The sequence below is a fragment of the Paramisgurnus dabryanus genome, chromosome 8 (genome assembly GCF_030506205.2).
Source record: "Paramisgurnus dabryanus chromosome 8, PD_genome_1.1, whole genome shotgun sequence".
Taxonomy (NCBI): domain Eukaryota; kingdom Metazoa; phylum Chordata; class Actinopteri; order Cypriniformes; family Cobitidae; genus Paramisgurnus; species Paramisgurnus dabryanus.
The window spans coordinates 23536420-23555862 of NC_133344.1; the positions used below are offsets into that span (position 1 = coordinate 23536420).

The following is a 19443-nucleotide window of genomic DNA, read 5'->3' on the forward strand; positions in this document are numbered from 1 at the left end:
AGATTGTATAAACACTTGCCTAGTTTAGGTCATCTTTTGGCGGACCACTGGGGGGTTTGGCGGACCACACTTTAAGAATTACTGCTCTAGACTTTATGACTCTAGTGGGTTTTGACATTAACATGGCAGAGCTTTGTGCCCTATGACATTATCTGACATGGGCAGAGGTGCCATTCATTATAGGATACCAGACACCGCAGACCTCTGGCATTTGAATCGGGATGACACCCAGCGACAGGGGGCAGGGGCGTTTTGCCATAGAATTCGGCCTGGGCACTGCGAGAGCGGCACACTCGGTGATTAACATTCACACTGACCTCACAAAACCTGCACTTCATCTGTACTGAGAGCAATTAGGTCTGGCTTACATCTTAATCCAAAAACATATGATGTGGAAAAAACAGGCCACGTTTTTATCATTAATGAATACAGATACATTTTAATGACTCAAAAAAATAAATGTTTCGTTTTATTAAAGAAAGATATGAACTGTTAATGTTTACAACCTGCTTGACAGTAGAATAACACTATATATGGCCCTGAGAAACTTATTTAAATGATATCAGTTAACACATTGACAGCCTGCTAAGATCTATAAAAAAAATAAAATAATAGGCTACAAATAATTTGTAAAACAGGAATGCTTGGGAAAGTCTTGAGGGGTGATACCTTATCCCTCTCATTTCGTGGTACATGTGGGTTATCAAAACTACAGCCTAAAATCAGAAACACATCTGCATTTAATGTAAATTTAAGTGTCAACATTTTGCCAGTTGCATGAATGATATCGGTGCGTTTCAAAGGTCGCTATCACAAGGTCTGTTACATATGCATATTGAATTCATCAGCGTACAGAGTAAAACTCAAGACTCATTGTAATTTGCCTTAACACGTCGAAACCCTTAAAGTTGAGAGTCTTTGGCTGCAGAGATGAAACAGATGGAGTCACGGTTCACAGTTCTGAAGAGCTTTTGGATAGTTACGTTCGTTCTGTTGAAACTCCTGGAAGCTCTCCTTTAGTCTGCCCCTACTTGTTATTATAAACTTCTTGTGACTTTATTACAGATCTCAAAATTGGACTCTGTTATTTCTTTCCCCCTGCATCTCAATAAGCCACACGTGGCAGAGTGCTGGATGTGATTATGTTGCTGATGTTTCCAGGAAATATTTTCACTAGCGATGTCGAAACGTTAATCGGGAGACGCTCGTGATTGAGAGGTTGTTGGTTTCAAGGTGTCCTCGGATTCGTGTCGGGAGTGAACCCCGGCTGACAGTCTTAAGTGAAATGAGTAATGTTTCATGCGGACCTTTTGCACGTTTCATTCAGAATTTCTCCTGAACTCAATTTAGCTGTTTAGCCGCGCTGGAATTCAAGTCCAGATGGGAGTATCTGACCCACCTTTATTCTCAGCCCAAATGTTTCATCGTCAATACAAAAACAGATGCAAAGGAACATAATAATGTGGTTAATTATACCGCCGCACTTTCAAATTAATAACACCCCCATAATAAATAAGTACAGGTTATGCACTTTTTTTGTGTGAAGGTTACTTTATTGCCAAGTTGATTCCGATAATAGATGACATTTTCACCAAGGCTTTTAAAAGCCTAATCAAAGTCATTCATCAAGATACTGGAATTAAAAACAACATTTTAATGTCCCACAGTTGAAATTTATACACACACAAAAAACCCTTATTTGCCATGCAATAAATACATTCGTATCAGTAAAAGAAGAAAAAGAAAACGATTGACAATGCAATAAAAATAAACACTGCTCAATGCCTTTTTTTGGTCTTGCAGGAAAACACTTGAAAGTGGCATATTAAATTGTGTTATATTTGAAATGAGTTCAATACACGAAGTAATGGTGATCACTGAAATCAAAACAGACATGCTGGTGTGTTGCTTGGCTGCGGGGTAATGGGAACATTCACAGTACGCTGGGTGGTTGGTGACTTTGTGCCTTTTCCTCTTTTTTTTTAACTGTTCACGCAGTTTTTTGTTAAATGCCTACAATTGTTTTGGGCCTTTGGTTGGTGTCTGGTTTATGTACTAGCACCTTGTCGTTTTGCTCGTGTGTCACCCCTTTTGTTCATGCGTATACTTCAAATTTTTCATACAGGAGTTACAATGCATCACATCTTAAAGATCTTCTGGTCTCTGCTTGTGTTTTAATAATGACTTTTTAAACTCAAAGCGACACTCCAAAAGCAGCCGGGGCGGCCTAATTAAATCTGACCTAATCTGGAGCAATGACGGAGCCGTCTGCCAATCAGCTGCGAGCGTGTGTGTGCGGTCATGCTCGACGTATCCGGCTTTCTCTGTTGTTTACGTGTTCGGTTAAACTGTACAGAATTCTGAGGCTTGTCCGCTCATGGATGAGTTCCACAAATACAAACATAGCTCGGATTTATCCCGACTGCGCTGTGTGGCCTGGACCTTTCTATGCAGCCTGCTGACGGCGTGTAATCGGCTCATCTGGATGCGGTACGGGGTGGCCAAGCTAAACACGGTGAAGAAGACATTGGTAGCGACCGTGTCTTTCTGCCAGCACAAAGACAGCCTGTTCCTGTCACAGTGAGATGCGGTGATAATTTTAGGGCCTGGTAAAACTATCCTGATACTCAAAATAGAAATGTGATCCTGAGTCACTATTATGCCTCGCTATGTGCCACTCTGTAAAGGAAAGCATACGTTAAATATGTTGGGTTTGGGATGCGGTGTGAGGCTTTTTTACTAGGCTGACCGGCAAGCCACTATTGGTCAACCAGCAGATTTTTTTTGCTTGTGAATATGCTGTTGATTTTGTCCCAGCAGGGAACCCTCTCAAAAATACTTGCTCTACTTGCTGTATTTAGTGACCGGCACAAGAAGACACACTGCTGTAAAATCCATCCCACAGGATAACAAACTGAGAAATTAAATGATCTGTCATGAACATTAATCTTGTGTAGTTTTGAGACTTACCGATTCAGGGGCTAGATGGAACATCTGCACAAATAAGTAAAAATTGTGCAATGCTAAACAATTCGCCCTTACCGGCGAGTATGGCGTGACTATCTTAATTTCCCTTTTATATTGACAAGGTAATCACAAAGGTTCTGTTTTTTAAATCTTGACACTATATGTTTGTATAGCTGATCTTGCCCCGTAGAGAATATTAACACATGCCTTTAACTTCACTCGGGAACTCGATCGGGGCGTGAAAGGAAAGAAAGTCCTTTTTCACGTAAACATTTAGACAACTGTCTTCTGCAGCATGAAGAACAGCTGGACGGCACTTCATCAGAGGTGTGGGCAAGTGTTACGGGTCAGGCCGTAGGAGAAGGTGCTGAGGGAGATCTAGATGTTCTCGGAGAGATTGTTGAAATGTGCTGAGAAAGGAGGTCTAGTGAATGAAGGGAGGAGATTGAGTGGGACGGTGAAGGAGTGGCACGAACGTGTTGACCGCTGAGAAGGGCAGTAGTTTGGAAAGCGACTAAAAGTCTGATTAACAGTGTTGTGCAAAAGTCTTACACCACCACCAGATTTGTTGCGTTACAGTAGCAAGGTTTGCATCCATATTTAGCATGATTGTATTTGTAGCAATAGCCAATAATATACGTATGGGTCAAAATTGAAAAATTGTAATTAGTTAATTAAAAATCATGTTCAATAAAGATATTTTGTTAATTTCCAAAAAAGTGTTTTTTTTGGGGGGGGGGCATTTTTGCCTTTATTGGATAGATAGTAATTAAGGAGACGACAGGAAAGTACAGGGTAAAGAGAGTGGTATGGGTTTGGCAAAGGACCTCAAGCTGGGATTCGAACTTGGGTCGCCAGCACCGTCCACTACACCATCGGCTCCAACAAAAAAGTGTTTTTACAGTGCATAAATACATAACAAAATATTTATCATCAGTGTCACTAATGAATGAATGAATGAATTTTGATAACTTTAACCCTTTAACTGGCGCAGCCCTTTTTGAATGGGGGTGGTGAAAAGGTGATGTACACCTCTGGCATTTTTTGGTTTAGAAGTCTAATTTTGGTCTTGTTTTAAAGAAGACACTTTAACGTTTTTTTACGGAAGTGTCTGGAGGTGAAAATATAACTTTTTTTGCAGTTTACATTTATTTGTAATAAATAAAAAATGCAATATAGTATTATTTTTAATACATAAAATTATCAAAAAACTAAGGTTTGTGTTGGTTTGCTGCATACTCTTGTCACAAATGAATAAATTACACTTACTGCATTATTATTACTGCTTAAAAGTTTTGAAATATGAAAACTACGTTAATAGACCTTTCCAACAATATATAGTTTGTCGTGATAAATTAACATTTACATGAAAAATATTGAAGTAAACCACTCGATTTTCTCAATATTTTGATTGATATTCAGATTCCAGATTTTCAAATAGTTGTATCTCGGTCAAATATTGTCCTATCCTAACAAACCATACATCAATTGAAAGCTTATTCATTCAGCACAGACGCTTATTCATTTCATAAAATTGACCCTTATGACTTTTGGTTTTGTGGTCCAGGGTCACATTTGGCTTCGTTATTTGGAAAAAGCTGAAATGCTGGAAATGTGTACACAAAAAAACACAGTTCCTGTAACAAAATGGATTCTTCTGGTAAAAACCGATATTTAGTGTGTCCTCCCTTGGCACTAAGCGCATCTTGAACTCTTTTGAAGAGACTGGAGTCGTTAGACGAGAATTAGAAATTAGGATTTCATTTAATTTAAGTTAAAAAGAGCCGGCAGGTTCCTGCTATTTCTCGAGTGCACAGAGAGGTCACAGTAAATACTTTAGACACTTTAAATACTTTTTTTGTTGTTGTAATAATGCATACACATTTCCTGTATTTTCTGGTTGCATTTAATTAAAGAGACTTAGTTGTATACGGTCACTAACATTGCAAAAACAACAAATTTAACGGTGGCATAAAGACTGTAAATGTGAGAAACAGAAAAAAAAATGCCAAACTCTTATTTAATGCAATAAATTTTTGTCTTGTTTTCTAATAAATATATTGTAAACATTAAACTATGTAAACAGGGTTTCTTGATATACTGACATGTTTATTTCGGTTTAAATTGTTTTTGTTTTTAAACAAACTAAACTTAGATTGAGTTTCTGTGTTCCCAATCCTTAAGTTTAAACAAGAAAAAAATCATTTGCCAAGTTTTTCCAACTTGTGTGGATGTTAAGATATTTTTACTGGAACACAAGACAAAAATACTGATCAAGACTAGATTTTTGAAGTATAAGACAATTTCTTATTCTCTGCCCCAGCTGAGCTTAGACAACACTAGCCAGATGGATGGACAGGTGCATTGTGGGCCACGCCACAGACAATGATGGAAGATTCCCTACGGCCCCAGATGACTCATTGCAGACTGTTTTAAATGAGTGGAAATCCACAATTTATGTTAAATCTAGATGGGGATAAGAATTGTGAAACAAGCAGAGAACTGTATTCAAATTACACCAGATGTATGAAGGAAGCAAGGTCAGTTTATCGACAAATCAGTTTTAAGGCTTTCAACCTGCCAAGATTATTTCTGCAGCTTGATGAGATGTGCACAAAATCAACACTTCAAATGTATGCCACCAACTTCCCCGCTGATGTTATCAGACCTGAGGTTCAACCTCAATGCTAGCTTTTCATTTATTCTGCTGTAGCAAAGCACAGTTTTACTGTTCAAATGAACTTATAAGACTTTTACTGGAGTATGTTTAAAGAGTTTGGTTCCAAACGAGATAACTCTGTTTTTGTATTTTTTATAAAAACATATTTATATATTATATTATTAAGGCTTAAATCAAAACCAAACAACTTTAGTTTGATTGATATTAATTGAAATGCACAATTAAAAAAACGAGATTTTTGAACAATTAAAAAACCGCGTTATCTCGTTTTGGAAACAAACTCTTCATTTGTTCCCTGTAATCTTTATGACTGGCTTTGGTTAAGTTTTGGTTTTCAGTTCTGAATGGGTGGGTTTCCTGTGACTGAAAATAAAATTTCCCTTCATTTATAAAGCATGGTTAGTGTTTCACATTTTTATGCAATATTTTAAGAGTATATTTTAGAGGGTTAATGACTGTTTAATACCACATATATCAAACTTTAAAGAGAACAGGCACAGAGGTTTATATGTATATGTGATGGAGTTTTAAAGTCTACTCTGTCATGCATAGACAATGAAACCAAACTTGCTCTCTCTTACCCCTTGACTCTCCCTTTCCGTCATCAAACCTGTCTGCTCTTGAGCATAAATACACCAAATATCCTGCTAGCTGCTAATAAAAGCCAAACATTTACTTACGCAGCTTAGCTTTACCTCTTTGCATCCACTCCATTGACAGATGCACTTTCATATTCAATTAGCTTAATCCTACACCCCACCCATCCCCACGCCCTGACTCATGAACTTCCCCAGAGGGTGATATTGTAGCAAAAGGGTGATCATCCGTTTTCTTTTATCTTACTTTTGGACCTGAGCTGGAAGATTTTTATTTTAGCCCTTTTTTCTTGTTTTGTCTGTCAGAGTGCCGGAAAATGAGAGATATGTCTTTCGATAAGCGCGAGCAAATGAGTGGTGAAGAAAGGGGAGTGCGAGATTTATTTTCCTATCACTAAAATCCACTTCAAACGGGCTGTCGCATCTCCCCTGTGCATATTAATACGTCTGCGGTCAGGGTTTTAACTGTTTTGATAGCTGTAATATTCTTCTGTCCCTTGACTCAGAAGATTTGTATTCCGTTTACGTTCCGGGTTTAGTTTGGATACAAACAAGCCGCTGTGCCCAGACTGTTTTCGTGTGTTTTGCAAAATTGAGCTAAGAGGAATTTTCAGATCTATGCTGTCCACTTGAGCGTGTTGGGAAATTTCTGCATCTGTCTCGCCCCAAACTGGTTTTATGCATGTGGTTTAATAGTGCATGTATACAAAACCTCACTGGGAGTCTAATCTTGCCTCTCAGCAAAGAGGTCAGATGAAGTTTCTGCCGGCCCGCCCAGAACAAATGGGTCAATCAACTTGAGAAAATATGCTTCCTCCTTACCAACTCGGCCAAGTGTTTATCATTGTAGCGAATTATTGATAAACATACAACATCTTTTATACAGCATAACATTAACAGTATACTGAATCGCTGTCTGGCATTTCTCGTGGTGCATGTGTAAGCTTAAACTGTGCTGTAAATCTTTAAGTACCTTCAAGTGTACAGAGAAACATTATGTGGAAATACTGACGTTTATCATGAAATCATTTTTTTAATTTATAAATTTGCCTTTTATGGTAATTGATTTACCATTTAATTACATAACTACAGTATTCAGTAATGTAAAAATAGACAGTTGCATAGGCTATTCAGAAAAAAACATAAACAGATAATTTCAAAGAATCATTTCAGAAAAAAAAAAACATTTTTAGCATCGTGAAACAACCACAGGTTTAAAAATCAATACAATCTCTTCTGAAAGAGCATGTGCTTGGGTTTCTATGTACATTTTGGTAAGAAACAAAGAGCATTTTGTGCCTTTATGTGTTGTATTGCCAAAGCTTTGTGACACCCACACCGAGATGGGGGCTTAGTCCTGAGTTAAGCACCAATTTCACGTTTGATTTGTTTAAAAAAAAGAAAGAAAGAAAGAAAAACTTTTCGTGACATGCTACAGAGAAAAGCTTCGGTATTTTTCCCCAAACCCTTCTAATAATTTGTTCAATATTGACCAAGCTGAAGCTTTCAGATATGTGAGTTCTTTCACAGTGCATTCATGGTTTGTCTTCACATTCACCCACTGAGGTTATAATTGTAACTAGTGGTCAACAAGAATTTGTTTTACTTTAAAAAATTAAATACATGGGTTGTCGTTTTCAATCAGGTACATTTACATACATGGTAAAACGTGATTTATTAAAACATGATAGGTATAAATTTCAAGGCTACAGAAAGGAAGCAAGTGTGACCTTAACTTGTTACTGTGTGAAAGTGATGGATTGATTGTTGTACAGCTTTGGACATGAATGTAGTTTATGGTATATTAGTGCAGTAGCTGAGGGATTAGGGTAAATGTTCAGGCAGCGTGTAGATCATGGGCCTGGTCAGCTGGCCTAAAATCTATGATCAATGGGTCAGACAAGCGCAAACAGTCTTCGAAAATGTGAAATTTCACAGGGCTTAGCCTGAGTGGACCAGCTGCTGCTATTTGTGCTCACAGTATCAGAGAGAGAGAGAGAGAAATAGAGAGAGAGAGAGATCAACTCCTCATGTTCAGATGGTTGTCACATTAGCGGATTTACATGTGTGCGTGTGAGGCACCGCCGGGTTAAAACCGTCACATTAGCCTGAAATTAACTGCACCCTAATAGGGGTGAGGAGACCCTCTCGCACATTTGAAAGCTTTTAGAGGTGTGGCCAGATCATTCACTATACTGTAAATCCCTGTTTGTTCACACTGTATATATATATACAGGATTTGTGGCAAAAGTGCTTTCACTGTTAAAGTTAAACATTTAGCTTAGAGGAGCGTATGGACTCATTGAAAGCATTTGGGCTGGATTGCCCCTCTGTAAATATTACTCCATTTCCAAAGGCACCACCCATGCTTGGTCTGTAGCACCAGATGGACCGAAACACGTGGACACAGATTGTTATATCATGATTGGAATATGCGCAAAGATATTCCAGTTGTGAGATCACAGGGCAGCACTCGCTACGTTTTCAATAACAAGTTAAAGGGATATTTCACCCAAAAATAAAAATCTGTCATCGTTTACGCACATTCGTGTTGTATTAAACCTGTATGCGTTTATTCATGCTGTTGAACACAAGATATTCTGATAAATGATGGTAATCACACAGTTAATGGTACCCGTTGACTTCCATAGTAGGAAAAACAAATACTATGGAAGTCAATGGGTATCGTCAACTGTGTGCTTACCATCATTTGTTAAATTATCTTTTTTTAAGAAATGCATACAGGTTTAAAACATGATGATGAGTAGATGAACACACTTTTTATTTTTGGGTGAACCATCACTTTAAAGGCACTTGGGTTTGTACATTTTTTGTGAATTTTTTTAAAAGTTTGAGTTGGAAGAAAGAAAAGGAAAAATAAAAGCATTAAATAGCAAGACCATACACCTGAAGATAAAAATAAAAAAAATGAAATGACACTGTGAACTCTTTAAGCGGGATAACTACAACGCAGAGAAAAGCATAGATCACATTACCTAAATCCTGGAACAAACACTTTCTTCTGTTAGTTGCTCCCTTTTAGTATGGAAAAAAACTGGGCCATTCACAAAGCTGGAAAATCAGATACAGGTGATCCAGTACTCCGAAAATAGTCTATAAAAAGTCCTCCAATTACTATAAAATCCCAAAGATTTGGCTTTATCTTTGGTCCAGACTTCCCTCTCCGATCTGGACAGAAGCCCTGAATATTGTTCATATGTGCTTTTTCATTCTATATACAACACTTAGTACACAAGTTTAGGGTATGATTGCAACACTCTTCTGTAACATCTGACATCTTTTCTCTTTGGCTTTTTCAACATACAAAGCAAAGAAAGAAAAATAAATAAAAACAATCTCTTTTTGGTTTTCAATTGGTTGTTTGGCTCGGTGATTGAACAAAAAAGAAGTTGTTTTTATATAAATACTGCATTGTCTGAGCGTCCACGGTCAAAACAGATTATAAATAAAACAGTTTTCTCCTTCCGGGAGTAAGAAATGCATGTACTGCAAAGGCACGTTTAGAAGTCAACACTGTTCATGAGCAGTTTTACGACCAAACACTTTCTGGCCTCTCATGTGAAGGTTGAAATGAAGATGAGGTGTGAGTTGAATACTGTGATTGGTGTACAGTGATGTCTCTTTGGAAGATTTACTTAGTGGTACCCCCCCCCTCTAGCTGGGAGAGTAGCGATCGATGGTGCGGGACTCCTGGGTTTGAAGTGTCTGGTTCAGGACGTCTATCTTACCGGCCAGGCCGAGGTGTTCAACCGCCAGCTTTGACAGTGGGTAGAAACTCTCCATGGCTTTGGCATCTGCAAGCAAGTGCTGCGAGGCTGTGAGTAGATCGCAGGTTTTCTCCTGCTTTAGACCCAAATGCTCGGCTGTGTACTTGCTCAAGGGATAAATGCCCTCGGAGAAGTCTATCTTCAGCTTGCCATCAGGGGTGAGTCCTCCGCCGGCCCCTCCGCTGCTGTGCATTTTCATGTGGCTGATAAGGTTGCGCTGCTGGGCGAACTTGCCTCCGCACACTTGGCACTCGTACGGCTTCTCTCCAGAGTGGATGCGCATGTGCTCTGTGAGGCGGTATTGCCGCGTAAAGCGCATACCGCAGGCATCACACGCAAAGGGTTTTAGGCCCAAGTGGCTGCGCATGTGGCGTGTCATGGTACCACGTTGGGTGAATTTCTTGCCACAGATGCTGCAAGGGTATGGGCGCGTCAGCCAGTGGGTCTTCTCGTGTTGCCGGAGTGTGGCTGGATCTTTGTAGGACTTCTCACAGGAAGAACAGCGATACGGACGGATGATCTCACCGAGTCCAATAGGATGGTGGTTTGGCACTGATTTGCTATCTGGGAAGGGGCTGTGGAGACCACTAGGGCTATTCAAGCTTGTAGGTCCATGGGCATTAGTGGGTTTGCCACTGTTATTGCTGTTGTCCAGCTCACTTCCATTGTTAAGCTCTTCCTCATTGTGAGTCTCCACGTGGGCATTGAGCTGCTCCGAGCTGGGAAAGCCTTTGTCACAGGGGATGCACACATATAGGTTATCTCCAAAACTCTCTGGCTCGTATGGCAAGTGATATCTTCCACCAGCACCATTGGGAGAAGAACGGCCTTCGCTGCTTCCTGTCTCCTCACTACCTGTGCCATTCTCATCTTCACCATCATCACAGTTCACAGTTCCTCTGTCGTAGCCCCTCTCGTTCATGTTAATCTTTTCATCGCCGTTCTTATGGTGGTTCATGTGCTGGTGCTGTCTGTCTTTATCCTGCTCACCCATTCCTCCACTGTCATCCTCCTCATCTTCCTCATCTTCATCCTCTGGATTAGAAGGTTCGTTTTTCACCCATCGATAGATGCTAGACCCATCTCTGCCATGTTCTCTGGAGTCCTCCATGGGCTCGGGACTGGGGTGGCAGGGGTAGGACTCCTGGGCGTGAGAACGGTGTAGGTGTGGAAGATGTGGTGCAAGCGGATGGTTGGACAGGGGAAAGGCATGTGGGGTTAAAGACCCAACATGGTGAGCTGTCTCTACTTTTCTGGAGCCATCGTTGGGGCTGTGCATTGGGCTAGTGGTTCGGTCCAACTCTCCCTCAGGATCCTCATCTGGGTGCAGTGAGGATATCAAGTGTGGGTGACTGGAAGAATGCTGAGACTGGGAACTGGGGCTTTTTTTGGACAGGTCAAGGCCATAGACCGATGAGCAGTTCCTGTCAGTGGGTGGTAAGCGCAGGCTGGACTGGGGTGACAAGGACGCCTTTGTTGGGGGGTACGGTGGCGGCCCCTGTGTTGGAGCTGGGGCATAAATCTCTCCTCCGTGAGGAGCCATTGGGAGGGGAGGCAGGTCCTCTAATGGTGTAGATCGAGGTGCACTCACAACCCCTCCAGAAAGACAGGATTGAATCACAGGAGTAGACACTCGAAAACGTCCTCCCATTCCACCAGAGCCTATCTTGTAAGGTAAGAACCCAGGGTTAGGATGTAAGTGGTACTTCCCATTCCTCTTCAACTTCTTTTTGCATAGAGCCACCAGATCTAGAAGCTGCAGGTAACTTGCGGCAGCCAGCACTGCCCCTATATTTGGCTCAGTGGGGGAGGTGGGGTCACCTTCACTTAACCGTCCTGTGTAGATGTAGTCAAGAATGACCCTGAAGACACCTGGACTGACCATCTCATGGTCCAGGTTTATGAGGTTGTCATGAACAACAAGAGACTTAAGGTAGAGGCTGCTGGCAGCCAAAATGTTCTTGTGAGCACGGAAGAGTGCATTCTGCACCACGATGATGACATCACACAAGAAGCCCTTGGTGCGTTGTGTGTTCAGTTGCAAAAGGAGGTGCCTAGCATGACTTGGGACTTCCATGGCATCCAGCATCGACTTTAGACCGCCACCTGAAGCAAAAGAGAAATTAAACAAAAGTGGGTCAGACGAACATAAATTAACTTTTTTTTTGAAAATAAGCTTTTATAAAATATTATAATATAAATATTGCTAAATTTTATGCTGTTATTGGAGAACTACATGGTTTAGAAAGCTGCACCATATCTACTCTTTATAGAATTGTTGTGTTCTGAAAATATATCTTAAACGTTATTTATAAATAGGGCACAGATGTATGTCAAGACGTCACAAGTATATATACAGTTACAGTAGATATATTTGCAGACTTTCAGGTAGAACAACTTGCAACTACTTCTAAACAATTCAGCTTTTCCCTCAATACAAGCAGCATCAGTATGACTCCATAAAAGTGAGCTATAACTGAACCAGTAAGTGCTATGGTTTTGTCATTATCAAGATACAAACCCACATGTTTAAAACCTACAGTGTAGTGCAGTTAACAAAAAAGAAAGAAAAAAGACACAGGAAAAATGCCAGTATAAACATGTTTTTATATTGCTGTCTTCCCGATAAAGAATTCCAGAGGTGGTGTGTGGAGTTTTAAACAAAGTCAGACTGAACGTTTTGCAAGTGTGATGAACAGCAGACATAAACCGGGAGGGACAAAAAATGCAGCAAATTCACGATAGGACACACTGTGTAGAAGTGTGACTTACGAATACATACATAAAAGATCAAACACTACAGCAACAATGCAAAGTTTTAACCACAACAGACATAAGTTTATCAGAATATACAGTTTAGGTCATGCATGAACCTAGTCTGTATATGAGATCAAATTTATTTTCAGGTTCTCTTTGGAATTAATTATTACTGATTGGAAACAAGACGTTAAATAAATACTAACATCAGATTATTGTTGTTTTCATTTCATAAAGTTAAAGTACACAATAAAGTTAAATAAGCCTGTATTGGTCCTAAATACTGCATTGCTACACGAACAATAACACTTCAGCATCTTTTCGCCACACATATTTGTTATAAAAAAGGAAAACATACGCATGTAATTAATATTCGTTAATTTAATTCAAATTAAAAACCAAAGATATACGTGATGCATATAAAATCGCAGATCTGTATCCTATTAAGTGTACGTGTCTCTGTCTGTTTATCTAAAGAGGGATCTGAGGCGCGTGCACATAGACACAATACATAAAGACACATAAAGTTCGCTTATTTAAAGAAAATTGTACAATTATTAAAAAAACAATGATTTTCTATTATTAAACATATAAGTAACGTTTTAAATAAATAGCTAGTTATGTTTAAAATATTTTTTAATTAATTAAATGTTTTCTTTTTGTTAAAATAATGCTGGCTGACATCTTTGGTCTGAGGTGCACCTGTACACCCCCTCTTTATTTCAGTCTGTAAATGCGTTTGAGGTTATTCAAAACGATTTTTCTAATTTACAAATCATGTGTTCCGTTTTATTCCCGAACGAGTTATTTATAGTTGCTCAGATATTATTATGCAATTTTTGATGATACAAAGAGGATACATTTTTACACAGCTGCACTGGCTAAAAGGCGGAAACAAAGAGACGACACGCTATTAATTGCCGTACACAGACAGCATTACCTTAACACTGGAGTAACTCAACCGAACCCGTAACATTTCTTCTCAGTCCGTCTGCCTCGTCTGCGTCTTTTAAAAGACCTCTTAATAAAAAGCAATGAATTTGTGTAGCTATTATCCCCTCCCCTGCTGCCCACGGACACGTTTCATCACCTACAGGTGTATTTTAAGGTGAAGATCCATTTTTGGCTCATTTCCTCTATGTGAGAGTTTGAGAAAACAGCATTTAGGCTATATTAGCGCATGATTCATAACTGTCACATTGTCCCCAACCTGCTTTAAAGAGGAACTTTTAGCAATTTAATGAATAGCCTGTGTAGTGGGGGGAAGAAATTTGAATAGAGAGAAAGTTCAATTGCAATGGTTAAGCGTTCATCTACAAATTTAAAAAAGAAAGAAAGAAACGCAAAAAATTTTTTAACATAAAAAAAAGTTTTTATTCTGTCATATGTTCAATGCATCAGGTTTAAGGGAAGTGGTGACAGCAGTAAATCGTGTTTTAAAACGATTGTTTGAACTTTACGCGTAAACACTCACATCCTCCAGCGTGTCACCCCAGGGGTTATGCGCCTTTAAAACGCGCTTATTTATCCTTGAATTTTAATTGGTCAGTTAATGGGTCTAAAAACATAATTTTTAATAAATCATCAAAATATACAAATCTGGCAGAGAATACCCCGAGAATCCACAGTCAAAGCAGTTGGTTTAATAAGCATATTTAATAGTAAAATGCAAATAAGAATAAACGGATCAATGCTAAAAAAAAAAGATTTGTGCGTTGTCGGCGTGCGACAGAGTCCTGGGTTATTTGCTATATTTGGTATGGTACAGGGACTGGATTAAAGACAGTGCATGGGTCATATATTAGGTGGTTTGGTATTCATTAGCCCTGTGTTTTGTCTGTGTTGTCATTTTGCTGGTTTTGGGGTGAGGCAGGGGTCTACTCGTGTTCTTAAGACGTATCTCTCTCTCTCTCTCTCTCTCTCTCTCTCTCTCTCTCTCTTTCTCTCTCTTTCTCTCTCTCTCTCTCTCTCTCTCTCTCTCCCTCTCTCCTCTCCCCGCCTTCGGTCTGTCATCTTTGTACCACAAAATCGTCCTCCCTGTGAGATTTATCCCCTACAGCGATGCTAACGTACCTTTAAGTAATAAACAATCAGTCAGTAAAGCATAACTTTTAAAAATGTGTACTGAATTTGCCTATCAGGTGTTGTAAGTACGGGACACGCCAGAGATGTCATTTTTAAGTATGACTTTTAACATAAAAATACAAATAAATAAATAGTGCTGTATTAAATAATTTAACAATTGCAGAATATAGTTGTGTTATTCTTCAACAAACGTTTTTTCAGTTTTCAGTTTTCAGATTTCAGTTAAATGCTTATAAAATTACAAAGTTTTTGTGTTTATTTTAAGTATTTCCTAAGACATTGTAGTTTTGTGAATGAAAGCTACAAACTCTTTTAGCGCAAGGCAATTTTTCTAGATCTTTGCTGATCATGAGACATTTAAGTGATTTAAACGGCTAAACACCTGCGTTTTTCATATTTGTGTATATTTTAAATGTAAGAGATTAGAAAGAGTACAGTTGTTCATGCGCAAAACTTTCCTCTATCACGGATGCTTTTAGTGTGATGACATTTTCTGAAGCGCTTCTTCTTTGAACACAGACCTCTGGATATTCATTCATAAATACTACTGCAAGGATTGCTCACTATACTCTGTATGTGGCCTCCATAGTCAAGGATAATTCGGAAATATTTTTTATAGTCTAAACCTGTTTTCATGGATTTATGATGTGTAGCATAGGAATCTCTTAAATTTAGTACAGTTGCGTAAGAAAGCAAAGAACCAAAAATTAGGCCTTTGACTCCTGCAATACTCTGGTTTAGTGTTAAATCAAGGTGAAAAGGTTAATAACAAAACCGTGAGCGGTTAGATCTTATAAATGTCATGACATTAAACGACCCCTCACAAGTTTGAAAGATAGTGTTATGCGTTTAAACATTTTTTTTATGCTGCATACGCTACAGATAATTTTCTTAGTCCATAAACCTATTTTAGTTTTCTAATAATAAATTACATTATTGTGAGATCATCTGTAAGGCTGCCGTCTCCTACACATGGCCGGAAATGTTGTTTAGACTAAACAAAGAATAGCGTTTAAAATACTATTAGTGACATCAATAGGCTACTTAAAGCTAGATTTTAAATAGTTTAGTTGTAGATCAGACTGAAAAATACATGCATCAGGGTGCCAATATATGTTTTATCTCGAAATAAATTTAAGTACATTGAACACAATGAAACACAATGAATTTTCAATTAACGATGGACTGTGAGAAGAAAGTAACTTTGTTGTCTATTAAAGAAGAAATCAATATGCAGTGACAAAACCTTTTGGACTCATCCTGCAAACGTAACGTGAATCATTTATAATAAAGTCTCGTGTAAATCTAATACATAAGACAGCCTAACGTTTCGCAGTCGATAAGTGGAACCTCTGAAACTTTTGTAAAATGTATTTTCATGTTGAAAACAATCATGTCTTAGCGCGGAAGTTGATACAGTCTTTAAAACCGAAAGACAAACAACCAGCTCTTATTCTTAAAGTTTTGCCATGATCATTTACAGTGCTCTTAAATTTAAAGTCGCATCAAAGAGAATAAATAAAACATCGTGCTCGTGTTAATTCTAAGAATAACTTTACGCATTATTTGTTCATAAAGTTAAAATAAAGATTTGAGATGTAAAGAGCATGAAACTTTACCTGGATGCCCGATCTCTTCTGCCATCCGATCTAAGTCTCTCTTAATGATCATCTCAACAGTCTTTTGGAGTCATTTCTGACGTTTCAACTTTGAACTGCCAGCCTCCCAAAAACCATGCCAGTTTTCCGAGCACGACTGCCAGCTCTTTTTTATTATTAATTGCAATGAATTTCTTGTTGCTCACCCTCCCTCTTTTCGTCTCTCCCTCCTCCCTCTTACTTGCTCTTCTATCTCTCTCTCTCTCTCTTTTTCTCTCTCACTCACCCACTCCTCCTATAAAAATATGTGCTTACTCCTGCATCAGTTTTCTCGATTTTTTTATGTTTGTAATTTCCTTGGCTATATTTGCGTCCATAACGCGACTGGAGATGATAATGGGGCTTCTGGGCTTCTTGAGTGTTTTAGCGCCCCGTGTGATGTCAGTCTATAATAAAACTAAAAGGTAAAATCGAGGGCAGGAACTTACAGTGACCCCAACTTGAACTTCACAACGCATCGGAGTTCGTCTTAAAGAGACAGGCGTTTTATCGTATATCGCAACATCACTTAGGTTAAAGAGTGTTATTATGACTGTGAATTTCGTTTGACGCGTGACCTTGATCGTAAGTTTTGTATAAAGTTCATCAAAATGTCTTTTCTTTTTTTAGGAAAGTATCCTAAGTCGACTTGTGGATGCACAATCCTGTTTGTTTACACACAAAGTTGACTGGTTTGTTGCTGTAACAAATTATATGGTTGCCATTTTTCTAATTTGACACGATTAATTGCACATTCATCAATATAAGCAGTTATTAATCTATAATTGTTTTATGCAGAAATGAAAGGCTTGTTTTGATAGGCTTATTCTTTACAGTTATTTTGTATGCCCTTTAATAGATGCGTTTGATGACACGGTCCATAAAATGTCTTTACTCACACACGTCTACACAAAGTAAACAGACATTTATTGGTTCTCTGTGTTTAGTCAGCACAGCGAAACGTCCAGCATTTGCGCAGACTTCATCTGTCAACACCTTGACGAAGATAAATGTAGTGATATGGTATCATAATTATTGTTGGAAAGTAATGGCTTTCAGTAGTAGATTTAATTAATTATTTACGTATTTATTCTAAAAGTACAATTTCTGTCAAAAGTCTAATATCTATAGCCTATTTCATATCTTCTGGCCTATTGATGCATTTCCAGTACAGCGGTTAATTTTTGTTTAGGCCTATATAAAATTATTTCCCTATAATTATTCAGATTGCTAAAAATGTATAGATTTTACAGTAGGCCTATTTGAGGATGAAAACTTTTAAACAGTACCATAAACGCAATATGGTGTATTAAAATAAATATCTGATTTAAAAAAACAGCTTTTCTCGCTGTCCACACACGCCTGCAGCACGAGCGCCAGTTAACATAATGTAGCAGATAAATATGCTGGCACGCGCTCAGTGAGCGCACCTGAACGCGCCGCAGGTATCTCACGCGTCTGAGCGCGATGCATGCATTAACAGAGTACTCACCTCGGATTCATGTCTGATGCTCCTGCCGCTCTTGACTTTGCCCTTACGGGATTCCCCCATCCAAAGATCCCCAAAAGTGAAAAATTCCTCTCTATAACGTCAACTTTTCCCGGAGTTACCAGCTTCTTCCGTGTTTTCCCTAGTCGTTACCCTTCTCCCGTTCTCTCTCTCTCTCTCTCTTTCTCTCTGTGTGTGTGTGTGTGTGTTAGTGTGGATCAGACACTTCAAAATCTGGACGCAAAACCTGAGTGCGTCCGGCTGTCAGACCAACTGTACTGTACACTGCGCGTGCAGCGACACCTATTGGCTCAGGTTATATGAGACAGAGCGCACGATACAGCAGATTGCATTAATTATAATACTAGAAAGAAATAATGTAATAAGTGACATACAGACCTCACAACATATTGAGATATTTTTCGTTAGATGGAGGTAATTTCTTGTAAAACACATTTTTAATATTCCAATATTTTTTTTAATTAATATACAAATTATGTACTAGGCCTACAAATAGAAATTCTTAAACAAATCTGTTGGATTCATGTGAGAACTAAATATATATATATTTTTACAATTTTTTAGTTTTATTTAAACGTTATTTTGAAATAATTCGTGTGCAACAAACTGACTATGTTGCACACTAATAATTTCATATGTATTTTACATTTGTGCATGGTAGATGCATTCCTTTCAAGTTTTTTCTTTTGAAAACGTTTATATTTATACTATACATGTGATCCCTGGAAATTTTCCTTTTCCTCCTTCTTGAAATAGTATTACATACATTTTCTTTAGTTTAATAGATATTGCATTGATTAAAAAAACAAAAACAAAGATGTCATATAGGGCATCTTGGTGACCCATGTTTTTTTTTCTTTTTTCATTTAGCATTCATAGAATGCTTTATATTTTTGGTTTATTTTTCATAATAATTTTCAATACCAGCACTGCACCAACATATGACTCTTCAAATGCTGTTTTTAACCTATGGTTGGGTAAAATAAAGACATACCCAACCATTGGGTTTAAATTAACTTATGCTGGGCTATTGTAACCCAGAGTGTTGTTTCAACTCATGGTCAAATATTTTCTAGCGTTTGTCCATATTTTACCCAACATTGGTTGAAACAACCCAGCATTTTTAGAGTAATTGCTGTTTGCTTATAAGAAACATGACACCTGTCTGACTAACTAAAAGAGAAATTCCCATGGTGTCATGTTTTAACATTTAACATGGTTTGCTTTTGCTATCACTTTGTGGCGTCTGTTTGTTGTTGAGTGCCGCGATGAAAGTGGTGTTTAGCTGGGCATTCACCTGGCAGAAGCCTTTTCGTGTCAAAGCCTGCAGGCTGCACCCCATCACCCCCAGTCCCTGAATTACTCTAACAGCTGACTGACTGACTGACATCTGTTTCCCGATCTTTCTCCTGAAACTACTTTA

At 38.5% G+C, this 19443-nt stretch overlaps 1 protein-coding gene across 2 annotated transcripts; it reads right to left on the minus strand.

Annotated features, from left to right (window-relative positions):
• Positions 1 to 7639: 7639 nt before the first annotated feature.
• hic1 (hypermethylated in cancer 1) lies at positions 7640 to 18201 on the minus strand. Of its 2 annotated transcripts, none has more exons than XM_065281048.2 (2): positions 18003 to 18201; positions 7640 to 12137 (listed from the first exon to the last, which is right to left on the minus strand). In XM_065281048.2, the coding sequence occupies exon 2, from the start codon at positions 12118 to 12120 to the stop codon at positions 9919 to 9921; it is 2202 nt and encodes a 733-aa protein (XP_065137120.1). In that variant the 5' UTR covers positions 12121 to 12137; positions 18003 to 18201; the 3' UTR covers positions 7640 to 9918. The 2 variants fall into 2 exon arrangements, with proteins under 2 accessions (XP_065137120.1, XP_065137119.1); XM_065281047.2 differs by lacking the exon at positions 18003 to 18201 and adding an exon at positions 16493 to 16672.
• Between the last annotated feature and the right edge of the window lie 1242 nt (positions 18202 to 19443).

Excerpts from the sequence above, each read along its gene's own strand:
- hic1 (XM_065281047.2), bottom strand. The coding sequence starts at position 16,544 with ATGATCATTAAGAGAGACTTAGATCGGATGGCAGAAGAGATCGGGCAT. Across the intron at positions 12,138-16,492 it reads AGAAGAGATCGGGCATCCAG|GTGGCGGTCTAAAGTCGATG; the intron begins GTAAAGTTTCAT and ends CTTTTGCTTCAG.